At 41.2% G+C, this 13107-nt stretch overlaps 2 protein-coding genes across 2 annotated transcripts; both read right to left on the bottom strand.

Moving 5' to 3' along the window:
- Nucleotides 1-498: 498 nt before the first annotated feature.
- On the bottom strand, nucleotides 499-8679 carry LOC111804555 (uncharacterized). Its single transcript, XM_023689406.2, has 4 exons — nucleotides 8262-8679; nucleotides 4431-4502; nucleotides 3028-3099; nucleotides 499-2868 (listed from the first exon to the last, which is right to left on the bottom strand). Exons 1-4 carry the CDS (start codon nucleotides 8269-8271, stop codon nucleotides 713-715), a joined length of 2310 nt encoding a protein of 769 aa, XP_023545174.2. The 5' UTR covers nucleotides 8272-8679; the 3' UTR covers nucleotides 499-712.
- A 3031-nt stretch (nucleotides 8680-11710) lies between these two features.
- Nucleotides 11711-12903, bottom strand: LOC111803187 (uncharacterized). The gene has a single exon (XM_023687478.2). It carries the CDS (start codon nucleotides 12793-12795, stop codon nucleotides 11899-11901), a length of 897 nt encoding a protein of 298 aa, XP_023543246.2. The 5' UTR covers nucleotides 12796-12903; the 3' UTR covers nucleotides 11711-11898.
- Between the last annotated feature and the right edge of the window lie 204 nt (nucleotides 12904-13107).

Genomic DNA, 13107 nt, shown 5'->3' with positions numbered 1-13107 from the left:
TCACTCCCAATAATTCTCAAAAAAAAAAAAAAAAAAAAAAAAAAAAATTTAACCAAAGTCCTAAATTTTTTTAGGAGAGTGAGAATTCAAAGCTAAATCTTAAATTTTTCACGATTTATAAGTAAAGAACACTATTTCCATAGATACAAGACATTTTGAAAACATCAAAAGTAAAACCACGAGACTTTACGCTCAAAATGTATAATATCATCCATTGCTTATGACATGGTATCAAAGTCGCCCGCAACTCGGCCATATCGATATCGATATCATATTGGCTGAGCATTGTTCTTGAATCGCGGCTAAATGGATTTTGGCTTTGAAATCAATATACTTAGACTTTTGAATATCAAGAGAGTTCAAATATCAAAATCTCCTTCGAAAACCCAAAATCTTCTCGAGAACTTCGAAAACAAGTCGTGAAACTAAACTAAACAAGGTCGAACTCAAAATCAAACCCCATCAAGCAATCGAACGACCGAATCGAACCCAAATCAAGAACAGCATAAACATGATTTCATAAACTTTGAGCAAACATTATACATTTACAGTGGAAACAATTTCACAAAATCATATTCCCCATGAGGAGAAACCTTGTAACATTCATACAAATTCATCTCTCATTCTTTTAAACAAAGAAATCAACAAAAAAAAAAAAAAAAAAAAAAAAAATCCCCACTCAAATCTTAGCAATGGAACATAATAAACAACCTTAAGAAGCACCAGCTCCTGATGTTCCTGAAGACTCAGCCACATCTTCCAGCTTCAATGTTATAGCAACTTCCTCAACCGTTTTGCCTCGATCCGACGACCCATCGACCGCCCTGCTCAGTCTCTTCAACCATATGTCGTAGTCGACCGTGTACGGCGTTCCACAAAGGCTATCAACATAATCAGCAAATGCCTTCAACAAGGCTGACGCCTCGCCCAGCTGCTGCTGAATGATCCGTTTCGCCCAGCTTGTTTCCCTCCATTGCAATGCCGATTCGATGGAGTCTTGTAGCTCCATCGATCCGCCGCAAACGTAATAGAGGAGATAAATGACGCTCTCAGCGTCCGAAGATGGACAAAGTTTCCCATGCTGGAGAGCATGAGAGGATGAGAATTGTAAGTTCACAGCCGGGCTGTCACGGTCTTCCAAAACGGCACGTCCCCACGATATCGGAATGTATAAGTAACCGTTTCTTGATTCTTGCACGTCAACAACACGTATGATATTCTCAGGGCAGATATCACCATGCTGGACACTAGCTAGAGATGCACTTCTTAGAGCAGCTAGACAGTCCCGGCAACAACGAATCGCCTCTTCGGAAGATAACGAGCCATCCCGAGCAACTATAGATGAAAGCTGCTCACCAACCGGTGATGTCAAAAGCACCGGAGTCCCGCACCATGGGTGATCACATCGTCCCCCCACGGTCTGCTTCTTACACGGACCAGAATGTAGGATTCGGCCCGAGGCAATGATTTCAGGTAAGCATCTGCTTGAAATGCCTTGTAACTTGAAGATGTTCAGTACTTTTGTTTGTCTCTGTACTTGATACCAAAGACTCATATCCTCCCAAGATGGCTCGAGCTTCGACACGTGAGCGCCAACGTAAAGCGTCAACAACTCAGCAGGATAATCAACAGAAACAGCAGTGTATAAAGAACAGTTATTAACACCAACCAAGGATCCCTGCACCTCGAAGCTTTTTCGCCCTTGTCTTTGATCATCAACAACGAGTATTTCCCCGGGACGAAGCTTCAAACGCAATGCTTGGTTCTTGTACACATCATTATCCATCTGCTCGAGTTCAACGATCTCTCCAGGATGATCATTAAACTGTTCAAAAGGAACTATTGTATTTTCATTCTCCGACACTCGACACTCGATCCAACGCTTCTGTAAACGCAAACCATGGTCTGATGCTAAAGACGTAATCGAGTGTCTTGGCAGACCATACCATTGAACTATAGAGTAGAAAGTTGCCAATAAGATTTGTAATGTTCCCAAGTCTCCCCAGTTTACATTTCCAAGTTTGTTCCATATACGGTCGACCGGGGAAACACATACTTCAGCATAGTTTCTCATCCATTCAACTGCTGATTGGTACGGGTTAGCCGAGTTAATCTCGAGCCTGCTAAGATCTCCGCCGAGTTTTACTACGCCACCATATTTTGAATCTAATATCAAAACGAAAACAGAATCATAGTTCTTGACAGTACCAATTTTGCTTAAACTCCTAGAAATAAGTAAATGTAAGCCATAGAAGAGAGCTTCACAAACAACACGACCCGACAACCTCAACCCGTCTTCTGATAGTACATTAGCCTTGAATAAAGCAAACTGCACGACTTGATCCCAACGTACTTGTAGCTCGTCTCCAACTCTAGAAATCAAGCCTAAGCCTAGTAACTCTCCCACCTTTCCCCTTGATATCGCCTTTTCAACGGTATAGAATTTCGATCCTAAGTGACGAGGGCAGGATACAAAGAAAGGTAACGGTCTGCTCTTATGCCAAAATGTACGCCATAAACCATTGATGATAGCATGAAAGAAGTCTTCAAGTGCAAGGAACTCATCTTCGATTAGATCATCGGAGAACGGTGAACATGGCATACGAAACAGTTGCTGAAACAAAACTCCTTCTAGTGCTAAATCGAGCTCGTGAATTTCGTCGATCGGAAATGGCGATGGAAAATTTGGTTCCTCATCGGCAGAACGGGGTGAAGTATTCTCTACAACCCAATCCTCAAGACTCTGATTAAAGATTTCAAAATCATTGAGTTTTCTTTTAAAGTCCTTCAGCACTTTATATACTCTTCTTGAAACAGGAACAAATTTGCCTGATGAGGCAGTGGCAGACGGACTACGCCCTGATTGAGCTGCAATGAAGATGACCGTTATGTTATATGAATCAGTTAACGATCGCTAATAGTAGGAACTAATTTTAAGATTTATTGAATGTACGGTAGCTGAGACCAAAGTAATACACATCGAATAGTATAGGGACAAAAATGGAACTTTAACCGAGGAGTACAAACCCGAATGTGATTTTCGAAAACTTCCATCCAAGCTTTGAGCTGGAGACAAGTCTGTACCATTTTGAAGAAAACCTGTAGCATATTGATGTAAGCGTTGTGAGGATAAGAATGTAATTGAAGCATCATTTAGTTGCATATCCAATTATCCCCACACTATTCTTTATTCCAAAGTGCCCTTATGGAAGTCAATCTATTCCAAAGTGCCCTTATGGAAGTCAATCTCTATGGAAGTCAATCTATTCCCTAGGGAGAGGAGAACGAAACACCCTTTATAAGGGGTGTGGTGTATTGAGAAGACCATTTACTATTTCTTGAAGCTCGATCTCTCCCCCGGATGAACCATATAGCCAAGGAAACCTTTCCTAGTAGACGCGTTTTAAAGCCTTGAGGGGAACCCCGAAAGGGAAAGCTCAAAGAGGACAATATTTGCTAGTCATGGGCTTGGGCCATTATAGGTATGGAGAATAGGAGATTGGTTAAAGAAGTCATTGCATAGGAAAACCTCGACATCGTCATTCTTGTTTAATCCAAACATGGTTAAAGGGGCCTTTTCAGTGTGAGTTTCCTTCAGCTTCCAGGTGTCGAAGGGTGGATGTCTAGGGTTTACCGGCCTCCCGAACAAAGAGGGAGGAAGTTGTTCTGGGACGAGTTGGGTGGGTTGTTTAGCTTATGTGGTCTCTGTTGGTGTCTGGTGTCACAACCACACTATGAAAAGAGTAGGTAGTGACTCTTACGTTACAATAATCAAAACAACGACCCTCAAGTGGCACCCATCTAACCACAGGAGGGCTTAGACGAGTGTCATAATGCGACCGGGAGAACGGTGCATCATCCAACACACTACACAGAGTGGACATTGAGGAGAAGACGAGGCATAAGCAAGATAGCCTAGCCACACTAGGGCCTAGACGAGTGTCATGACGCAACCAAGGAGAACAGTGCATCATCCAACACACCACACAGAGTGGACATTGAGGAGAAGACGAGGCATAAGCAAGATAGCCTAGCCACACTAGGGCCTAGACGAGTGTCATGATGCAACCAAGGAGAACAGTGCATCATCCAACACACCACACAGAGTGAACATTGAGGAAAAGACGAGGCATAAGCAAGATAGTCCCTAGAGTTGTGCTTGTGCTCGAGCAGCCTAGCACAATTTTTTTGAGTCGTAAGGAGGCATTTGAGGAGTTTTTCCTTCATCTACCCTTCAAAGATCGGGTGTGTGCTATTTTGTGGGGACTTTAGGATGAGAGTCTTTTCGGATATGTTTGGTTTCTTGTAACCATTCGCTAGGTCTTATTACTCTTGACTCGAGCCCTTTCTTGTAGTGTGCCTCAACATTATTTGAGACTATATTTATTGAGAATATCAAAATAAATAAATAAATAAAAAGCAATGGTTACCAGATATGAACTTTCTAAAACTTCCATCCAAACTTTGCACAGGAGATGAGTCCAAATCACCTTGCTCTACACCTGGAAGTGAAAGAGAGAACTTCCAATCAAATCAAGAAAAAAAAACAGCTACAAGAGAAGTTGTATGATGGCAAAACAAGCAAAGGAAAAAGTGGCAAACTTCAAGTGAACTTGTGAACTTCTTTAGAAATAATAATAATAATTGAAGGTTTTTTTAAGACTCGTGATATACCCGGACTCTCAGAGACACAAAGATCAAAGCTTCCAAGTCATGGGCAACGGAAGGACCGTTGAGGATTGTTGGGAGGGAGTCCCACATTTGCTAATTCAGGGGTTGATCATGGGTTTGTAAGTAAGGAATACATCTCTATTGGTATGAGGCCTTTTGGAGAAACCAAAAGCAAAGCCACGAGAGCTTATGCTCAAAGTGGACGTTATCATACCATTATAGAATGTCGTGTTTCCTAACACATGGTATTAGAACCATGCCCTTAACTTAGCCATGTCAATAGAATCATCAAGTGTTGAACAAAGAAGTTGCTAGCCTCGAAGGTGTAGTCAAAAGTGACTCAAGTGTCGAACAAAGGGTGTACTTTGTTCGAGTGCTCCAGAGAAAGGAGTCGAACCTCAACTAAGGAGAGTCTGTTCGAGGGCTACGTAGGTTGTTCGACCACCCCAAAATAGAAAGATGCTTGATTCTACCTGTAAACTCAATAGCTTTTAGTTTTGTACCAGTTTGCTGTTGAGGATTGTTGAGAGGAAGTCCCACGTTGGTTAATTAAGAGGATGATCATGAGTTTTTGAGCAAGGAATATATCTCCATTGGTATGAGGCCTTTTGGGGAAACCAAAAGCAAAACCATGAGAGCTTATTCTCAAAGTGGACAATATCATACCATGGTGGACAGTCGTGGTTCCTAACAAGAACAAGTGATTTGCAAAATACACCAGTTGGGTGAAGATCACAAATGGGAATAGATCTCTTTCTTTGGATCATATTTGCAGCATTAATCCTCTTCCATTGTCACAGTTCAGATCAAATACCAGTTCAGATCAAATACCATTTCATTCATCCTGCTTTGTGCATCAGTGCCTCTCAATGTTAACAACTATAGTTAGATAGTGTGAGACCTCACATTAGGTAGAGAGGGGAACGAAGCATTCCTTATAAGGGTGTGGAAACCTCTTCCTAGCATACGCGTTTTAAAACCTTAAGTGGAAGCCCAAAAGGGAAATCCGAAAGAGGACAATATCTACTAGTAGTGGGCTTGGGCTGTTACAAATAGTATCCGAGCCAGATCCTGGGCGGTGTGCCAATGAGAATGCGGGCCCCCAAGGGGGGAGGATTGTGAGATTCCATATTGGTTGGAGAGGTGAACGAAGCATTCTTTATAACGGTGTGGAAACCCCTCCCTAGCAGATGCATTTTAAAACCTTGAGGGGAAGCCTAAAAGGGAAAGTCCAAAGAGGACAATTATCTACTAGCGGTGGGCTTGGGCGGTTACAAATTGTATCAGAACTAGACACTGGGCGATGTGCCAACGAGAACGCTGGGCCCCAAGGGGAGTGGATTGTGAGATCCCACCTTGGTTGGAGAGGAGAACGAAGCATTCCTTATAAGGGTGTGGAAACCTCTCCCTAGCATATGCGTTTTAAAACCTTAAGAGGAAGCCCAAAAGGGAAATCCTAAAGAGGACAATATCTACTAGCAGTGGGCTTGGGCTATTAGAGATAGTCCATGTATAAATCTTCAAACCAGCTGCAACCTCAAAGAACTTCCGAATCCCAATGAATTATTAGTACTTTTTCGTGGCAAGTAACAAAGATACAAATATCTATGTTTTTTCTTCCATTTTTTAATGAGAAACATAGGAATACATAATGAGAGGTCACATCCAACAAGAACAGCATAAAGGACAACGGGACAAAATGTCCACTTTCCTAAGAGGATCCAACCAAAGCCCTCCAATCAAGAATTGTAGTGAAAGTAGTACTACAAAAATATTTGTGTTGGGCCCTCCAAATTGAGACCGTGTGTGAGATACCACATTGGTTGGAGAAGGGAACGAAACATTCCTTATAAGCGTGTGGAAACTTCTCCCTAGTAAACACGTTTTAAAACCATGCGGATAATAGTGATACGTAATGGGCCAAAGCGGACAATATCTGCAAGCAGTGGGCTTAAGTTGTTACAAATGGTATCAGAGCAAGGGGGTGGATTGCGAGATCCCACATCGGTTGGAGACAAAAACAAAACTCCTTATAAAGGTGTGGAAACATCTCCCTACTAGACGCGTTTTAAAACCATGAGACTGACGGCGATACGTAACGGGCCAAAGCGGACAATATCTGCTAGCAATGGGCTTGGGTTGTTACACCGTGAATGGTACAAGATCACAAGTAAAAAGAAAATCCCCGTGTTTCACTCTTTCCAAAAATTAGCCAAGAAAGAGCTCTAGAGAAAGAGCATGGGCTTGATTATAACTTTAAAACTTCCACTCCAAGAAAACTACCAAAGCTACACTCAAAGCGAAGAAACGTACTTTTTCCTTTAGTTCCAAAATCCAAAGCCATCAAACTTGAGATGAATGGGAAGTTCCTTCTAAGCTTGAACCTTTTTGAAATTTCCTATACAAGCTTTCTAACTCAAGCTGCAAAGACTTGGAGTAGGTTCTTTTAACTTTCCACTCATTGGTTAAAGGAGAGTTCTTCCACCATTACGGACTAGCCATTCTTCGGAGCATTCGGATCTAATAAAAAAACCAGTGGATTCGACCATGTTGAAGATTGTTGGGAGAGGAGTCCCACATGGGCTAATTGAGGGGTTGATCATGGGTTTATAAGTAAGGAATACATCTCCATTGGTATGAGGCCTTTTGGGGAAGCCCAAAGCAAAGCCATGAGAGCTTATGCTCAAAGTGGACAATATCATACCATTGTCGAGAGCCGTGGTTCCTAACATGGTATCAGAGTCATGCCCTTAACTTAATCATGTCAATAGAATCCTCAAATATCGAACAAAGAAGTTGTGAGCCTCAAAAGTGTAGTCAAAAGTGACTCAAGTATCAAACAAAAGGTGTACTTTGTTCGAGGCCTCTAGAGAAAGAGTCTAGCCTTGATTAAAGGGAGGCTATTCGAGGGCTCCATAGGCCTCAGGGGAGGCTCTACAGTGTACTTTGTTCGAGGGGAGGATTGTGATCATGGGTTTATAAGCCAAGGAATACATCTCCATTGGTACGAGGCCTTTTGGGAAAACCAAAAGCAAAGCCACGAGAGCTTATGCTCAAAGTGAACAATATCATACTATTACGAAGGTTCGTGATTCCTAACAAATCATTTGTGAATGAATAACGTTAGAGCAATATCACATTGGAATCCATTGGCTTAGGTCTCTACTTTCGAGTATTTTTCGAACGTTCCCGTTTCCTTTCCATCTCTTTGCCTTTTTCATTCATAGCCATCCAATCCATGGAAAGAACAGGGAAAAACAAGTACATTCAACTGAAATGCAAGAATGAATGAACAGATATAAAATCAAAATCAGTATAGCCAAATGAAATCCTAATTGTCAGCATTCATAGTTATCAGTACACATTTTGAAGATCAAACGAGTGGATCATTTTGCAGCCTTCAAATGACAAACAGAAGCACCCAAAAACAGAGATGAACAACAACTCAAAAGGAACTAAACAAATAGACAATAATTAAAAACACGACAAAGAAAGTAAACATTAAAAAAAACACCCGAAAAGAAAAGAGATTCCATGTCTCTTGTCTTCCCTATAGAAGCAAGGTATAGAAACAATGGAATCAAACAAACCTGGCTTCATAGTGTTGGAAGAAGACGAAGAACAAGGGAAAAAGCTTGAAAATCACATGGATTTGATGAAATAGAGATGAAAATAGAGAGTAAAAATGGCATTTCTTGAAGACCCAGATGAGGAAAAGGGGTTTAAACAACAATGGTGGAAGTAGAAGAGATTGTGGGACATTTTTGTTGTTGTTCTTGGGTTTGGAACAGGATTTGGGGGTGTTTTTGGTCGTGTTTTTTTGTGGGAGTTCCAGGGATGGGGAAGCACGCGAGGAAGGACTGGGTGAGAAAGAAGGAGAGAGTGGAAAGGAACGCAGGTCCCGAGGGAGAAAGGTGTGGGCAATGGTGAGTGCCCAAATAAAGAAGAAGAAAGAAAGAAAGAAAGGAAAAGAGTCCCCACTTCCATAGGGTCCACTGTGCGCCCAATATCCTCACCCTTCTGCTTCATTATCATTCACCATCATGCGCTCTTTTCTCTCAACTCCGCCCGCGCGTCTTACACAACCGCTTCTTTTTCTTTGCTTCAAATACAAACTTTCTAATTTATTTTATATTTAATTTTTTTTTACCACTTTTAATTATATTTCATTTGACTATTATAACCCACAAATTGAGTCGGGACAAATCTCGTCTAAATTGCATATGCTATAAATATTATCCGTTTTAGTTTGTTACGTATGGTCGTTAGTCTTACAGTTTTAAAACGTGTCTACTATGGAGAGGTTCTTCGTTCTTAGGAGGAATGATTCAAGCCAATGATTCACATTTTACCCACTCATCTTAGGCCCAAAACTCAGCAACTTCGCCTAAGTAGGCAAAGCAGGGTAATCCAAGTGAAGTATCAAATCACATGTCCGTAACTAACCTCACACCCCGTTTAACGATACCTTATTGGAGTGTAAAGGAAAGCACGAGTTCAAACCTAAGTACGTAAAGCCTAATTGATTTCAAGTCTGTTTGCCACTGAATATCAATGGAAAGTATTATTTTTAGTTTCATAAATTATGTAAGTGTCAAATGGTCAATTTGACTTCGTTTTTGTGGAGATTAAAGGGGATCGGGATTAAATCCCGACCACAAACGTCTTTTGTCGGGAGACTATAAATACCCACAATATGTTATGTAAAAATCAGATTCTTAGATGAATGTAATTCAGATCTCAAATTGAGACGTTTCTCTTAGAAATCCGAGCATGAATTTTGTCATTTCTCGTTTCAAGCAATTCTTGTGGTAGAATTGCATCCATTGATCAATTTCGATTGTGGAGTGACTCAATTTAGAATAAGGTTTCCAAATCTTGCTTCTAGATCTTCGATCTTAAGTGGTAATCTAATTCTAGTCTTATCTCTTGGTTGATCCGAATTTTGTATAAGGAGGTGTTCATTACTTTGATTCAAGAGTTCTTGTTTCAACAAAAGCTTGGATCGTTGGGTTGAGGATTAGGGTGGCCCTATCACTACCTTTGTCTAGCACGGTTGTCGTGGTCATCCTTTAGGTCTCTAGGACGGTTTGTCCACCTTGATATAGATTCATATCTCTAGGTCTCTCAGTTTTGACTCATTGAGTCTAGTTTAGTCAGAAGCACTAAAGTTACTCCCTCTTCTCATGATTCTTATGTGGCCAGACTATTGCAGAGGTTCCATCCTAAGTCATTGTTTAGCCAAACTGACTCTCACTCTCTACTCTTATTATATTTCGAGAACCATACATTCAATCACCTCAAGTTAATGTACAGTAAACCGTACAACCACACAAGAAGGTAGATACACAAATTCCTATCCTCACAAAAGTCAAACAACAAGGACATAGGGACTCACGGGCTACCCACATTGTAGGGTATCTAATTCGCGTTTATCACGCGTGTGTCACATGCGAAGGAATGGCATAGACGCGAGTTATCAAGCTCGTTCAACAGGTTGGGTCAGATCATCTTTTCGATTCAAGCATAGGGTTACTGATTTGCGTGTGCAGGTTTTGGGTCGGAAGCGAGTTTGATCAATCCAGGTGATGCGTTGCTCCAGCCAAATTGTGACACGTGTCTTCTGTATGCCTAAACGCATTTTGCAGTCCTTCGACCGCTGCATGTCCTCAGCGTAACCCACCTACGATTTCCACATTCTAGATTTTCGATTATTGAGCGATTCAAAATAATTTCTTTAGATTTTTATAACTTCTAATTCAAAACTTTGAGATGTAATTTTCTTATAATTTTTAGGCAACTATATATCATAATAAATGCATTCAAACTTTAGAGCACTCTCCGTTCTAGATTCTAAATCTAAATCTAATTTCAAAAACTCATACATCTTATCTTTGTTCTTCTTCGGTTCTTGGCGGAACCGAACGATCAAACTCTCAAACCACTTCTCCTTAATCCAGTGAATAATTTTTGTGGAGAAACCTTTGACCTTGATATTATAATTTTTCTTGTATATTTATTTATTTATTTCTAGGTCTCTAGAGCCATCCCGAACATTTTTTCCTTCTACACCTTTGTGAAATTCCGCTCTTAAAGCCCTCAATAAAATATCAAAAGTTTATAAAAAAAAAAATAATAATAAGGAAAACTTACATACGTGCCAGGCTCGAGTGTTACAAATCATTGGACAACCTTCGATTTAGCTCGCTAGCTCTAGTTCTAGTGCATCCAACTTAAAGATTTTTCATTTTTTCTGGTTTTAGCTGCATGATCGTTTGTAAGCCCATAGTCAAACCTAGAGAGTACGACATTGGTGCTTATCTATGTGCATGTGTATGAGTCGGATGGGGAGCCCAAGATCAATCATGAACTTATGTCTCATTTGCATGTGCTTGCATTTTTCGACTTCAATAAGTGTTTCTTAGCCATCTAGAGAGTACGACATTGGTGCTTATCTATGTGCATGTGTATGAGTCGGATGGGGAGCCCAAGATCAATCATGAACTTATGTCTCATTTGCATGTGCTTGCATTTTTCGACTTCAATAAGTGTTTCTTAGCCATCTATCCTCGTGATCACTCTCGTTCAGATATGTTATTGGTTCATTCATGTACCCCCCTTTACTCGATTGTCACATGTCCATCAACTTTGACCTAGGCTCGTCTGTCCCAAAACCACATTTTACTGAGAGAGGTACAACTCTAATACCATTGTGTAACGCTTCCATGTCCAGCTTCCATGTCCAGGATCCGAAACCAAAAAGAGGAATGTTATGACCAGTAGGTGGCGAATCTGGATTTCAAATTCTAATCCGATATCAATCTCGAACATTGTTTATAATTTAAAATTAGAATTTTGAAAGATGAAAGCGGGAAATCTTAATCCAAAAGGTCAGACATGTCCCCAATTTGATGATTTAAGTCAATAAGAAGACAAAGGGCAATAATAGAGTTGTGCAGGGCTTGGTTTAGAATTGGTACTCTCTTGTTTTAATTTTTTTGACACTTATATTTAAATTTAATTTCTATTTCAAAAACTATGACAATCAATTTTCCAATTTAACCATAATAATTTCGTCTAAATCGTTCATAGAGAATTGAGCTAGAACACAGATAAAAGAGATTTTTAGAAGGCTCTAATCTGACAGGATAAACGAACATCTATAACTACACCATTATCAAACAAAATAGTTGGTAATTAAATTGACGTTTGTCGTATCAACGAATTTCAAGCACTAACGCTGCTGCCTTCCTCGGCCACCGCCTCCACCGACGGTGGCCCATCAAGAGCGGGGAACTCCGGGGCCTTTCTGTCCTTAAACCGCCGGGCCGCCTTCCGGTCGGAGTCGCCGGAATTGGAAAACAATTTCATTTGCTTCCTCAAATCCTCAATGCCCTTTTTCAAAAGCCCGTTCTCCATTTGCAAAACATCAAACTGACGCTTCACTGAAAAATAACCCAAATCCAAATCCTCATTTCCGAAACTACCCTTCTCCGATCTCGAATCCCCAGTCTCCACGTGTTCGATCCCGATCTTATCCAGCAACAGCAATGGAGCCTCCCGAAATGAAATCCCACCACTCACCTTCATCCCCTCCGCCGCTGGGACCTTAAGCCCCCATCGGAACCTCACCGCCGCACAACTCAGAATCGGAACCGCCGTACTAGCAGCCACTTCCAAACCAGAAACCGCCTTCGAAACAGCACTTCTAACATCCACAGATTCCTCCTCCGATTTCAGAACCTTCTGGAACATCATCGAGGAGGACTGCGATTTCTTGATCGAGAAATCGCCGAGTTTCGGCTTGAAATGGAGCATGAAGGAGGGATTTCCACGGCCGATTAGGTCGAATTCGGCGCTCATGAGCATAGGCGAAGAGATCGGGGAACCGAAGGAGCCGATTCCAGTTTTGACGATTACTGAGAAGGGATTTGAAGAATCGTTAGGGCGATAAGAGAGTTTGAAGGAGGGGCCGGATTCGAAGAGGGTTGAGAGGTTGAGAGAGAGGTCTTTGGCGGTGCCGGCGGCTATGGCGGATTGGAAAGGGAGGCCAAGAATGCTGAGAGGAACTTTGGCTCTCAATAATGGCTTCTGATCTTCGCGGAATTTCAGAGATGCTTTCATCTTCCTTCTCTGAAAACCCTAATTTGGAATTGGAATTGAAAGAAATTAGAGAGGGAATGGATTTTTGTAATTGAGGAATTGGGGATTTGAAATTTGAACGAAGAAAAACGCTTTGTAGCTGAGATTTCGCTGAATTTTATCTACGTTTATGGAGTTGGGGGCTAAGGGGCTACCGGGCCCGCTTCCCATTATTCAACGAAGGCTTTCCATTGTTCGGTTCCTTTTGGAATATGGGATCATTTTATACCTTACCCGAGCAACCAATTTCCAACCTTCACTCAATTGTTAGGCTGCATCTGAACTATAGTGGCT

The sequence above is a fragment of the Cucurbita pepo genome, chromosome 10, assembly GCF_057944985.1.
Source record: "Cucurbita pepo subsp. pepo isolate OVF chromosome 10, ASM5794498v1, whole genome shotgun sequence".
NCBI classification, from domain to species: domain Eukaryota; kingdom Viridiplantae; phylum Streptophyta; class Magnoliopsida; order Cucurbitales; family Cucurbitaceae; genus Cucurbita; species Cucurbita pepo.
The sequence above is the reverse complement of the archived record's forward strand: the minus strand, read 5'-3'. Positions and strand labels throughout refer to the sequence as shown.

What these genes read in the sequence shown, in the direction of transcription:
- LOC111803187 (XM_023687478.2), bottom strand. Translation starts at nt 12,795, where the DNA reads ATGAAAGCATCTCTGAAATTCCGCGAAGATCAGAAGCCATTATTGAGA.
- LOC111804555 (XM_023689406.2), bottom strand. An exon ending in TTTTAGAAAGTTCATATCTG is followed by an intron (nt 3,100 to 4,430) that starts GTAACCATTGCT and finishes AATATGCTACAG; the next exon opens with GTTTTCTTCAAAATGGTACA. An exon ending in TTTTCGAAAATCACATTCGG is followed by an intron (nt 2,869 to 3,027) that starts GTTTGTACTCCT and finishes TCTTCATTGCAG; the next exon opens with CTCAATCAGGGCGTAGTCCG.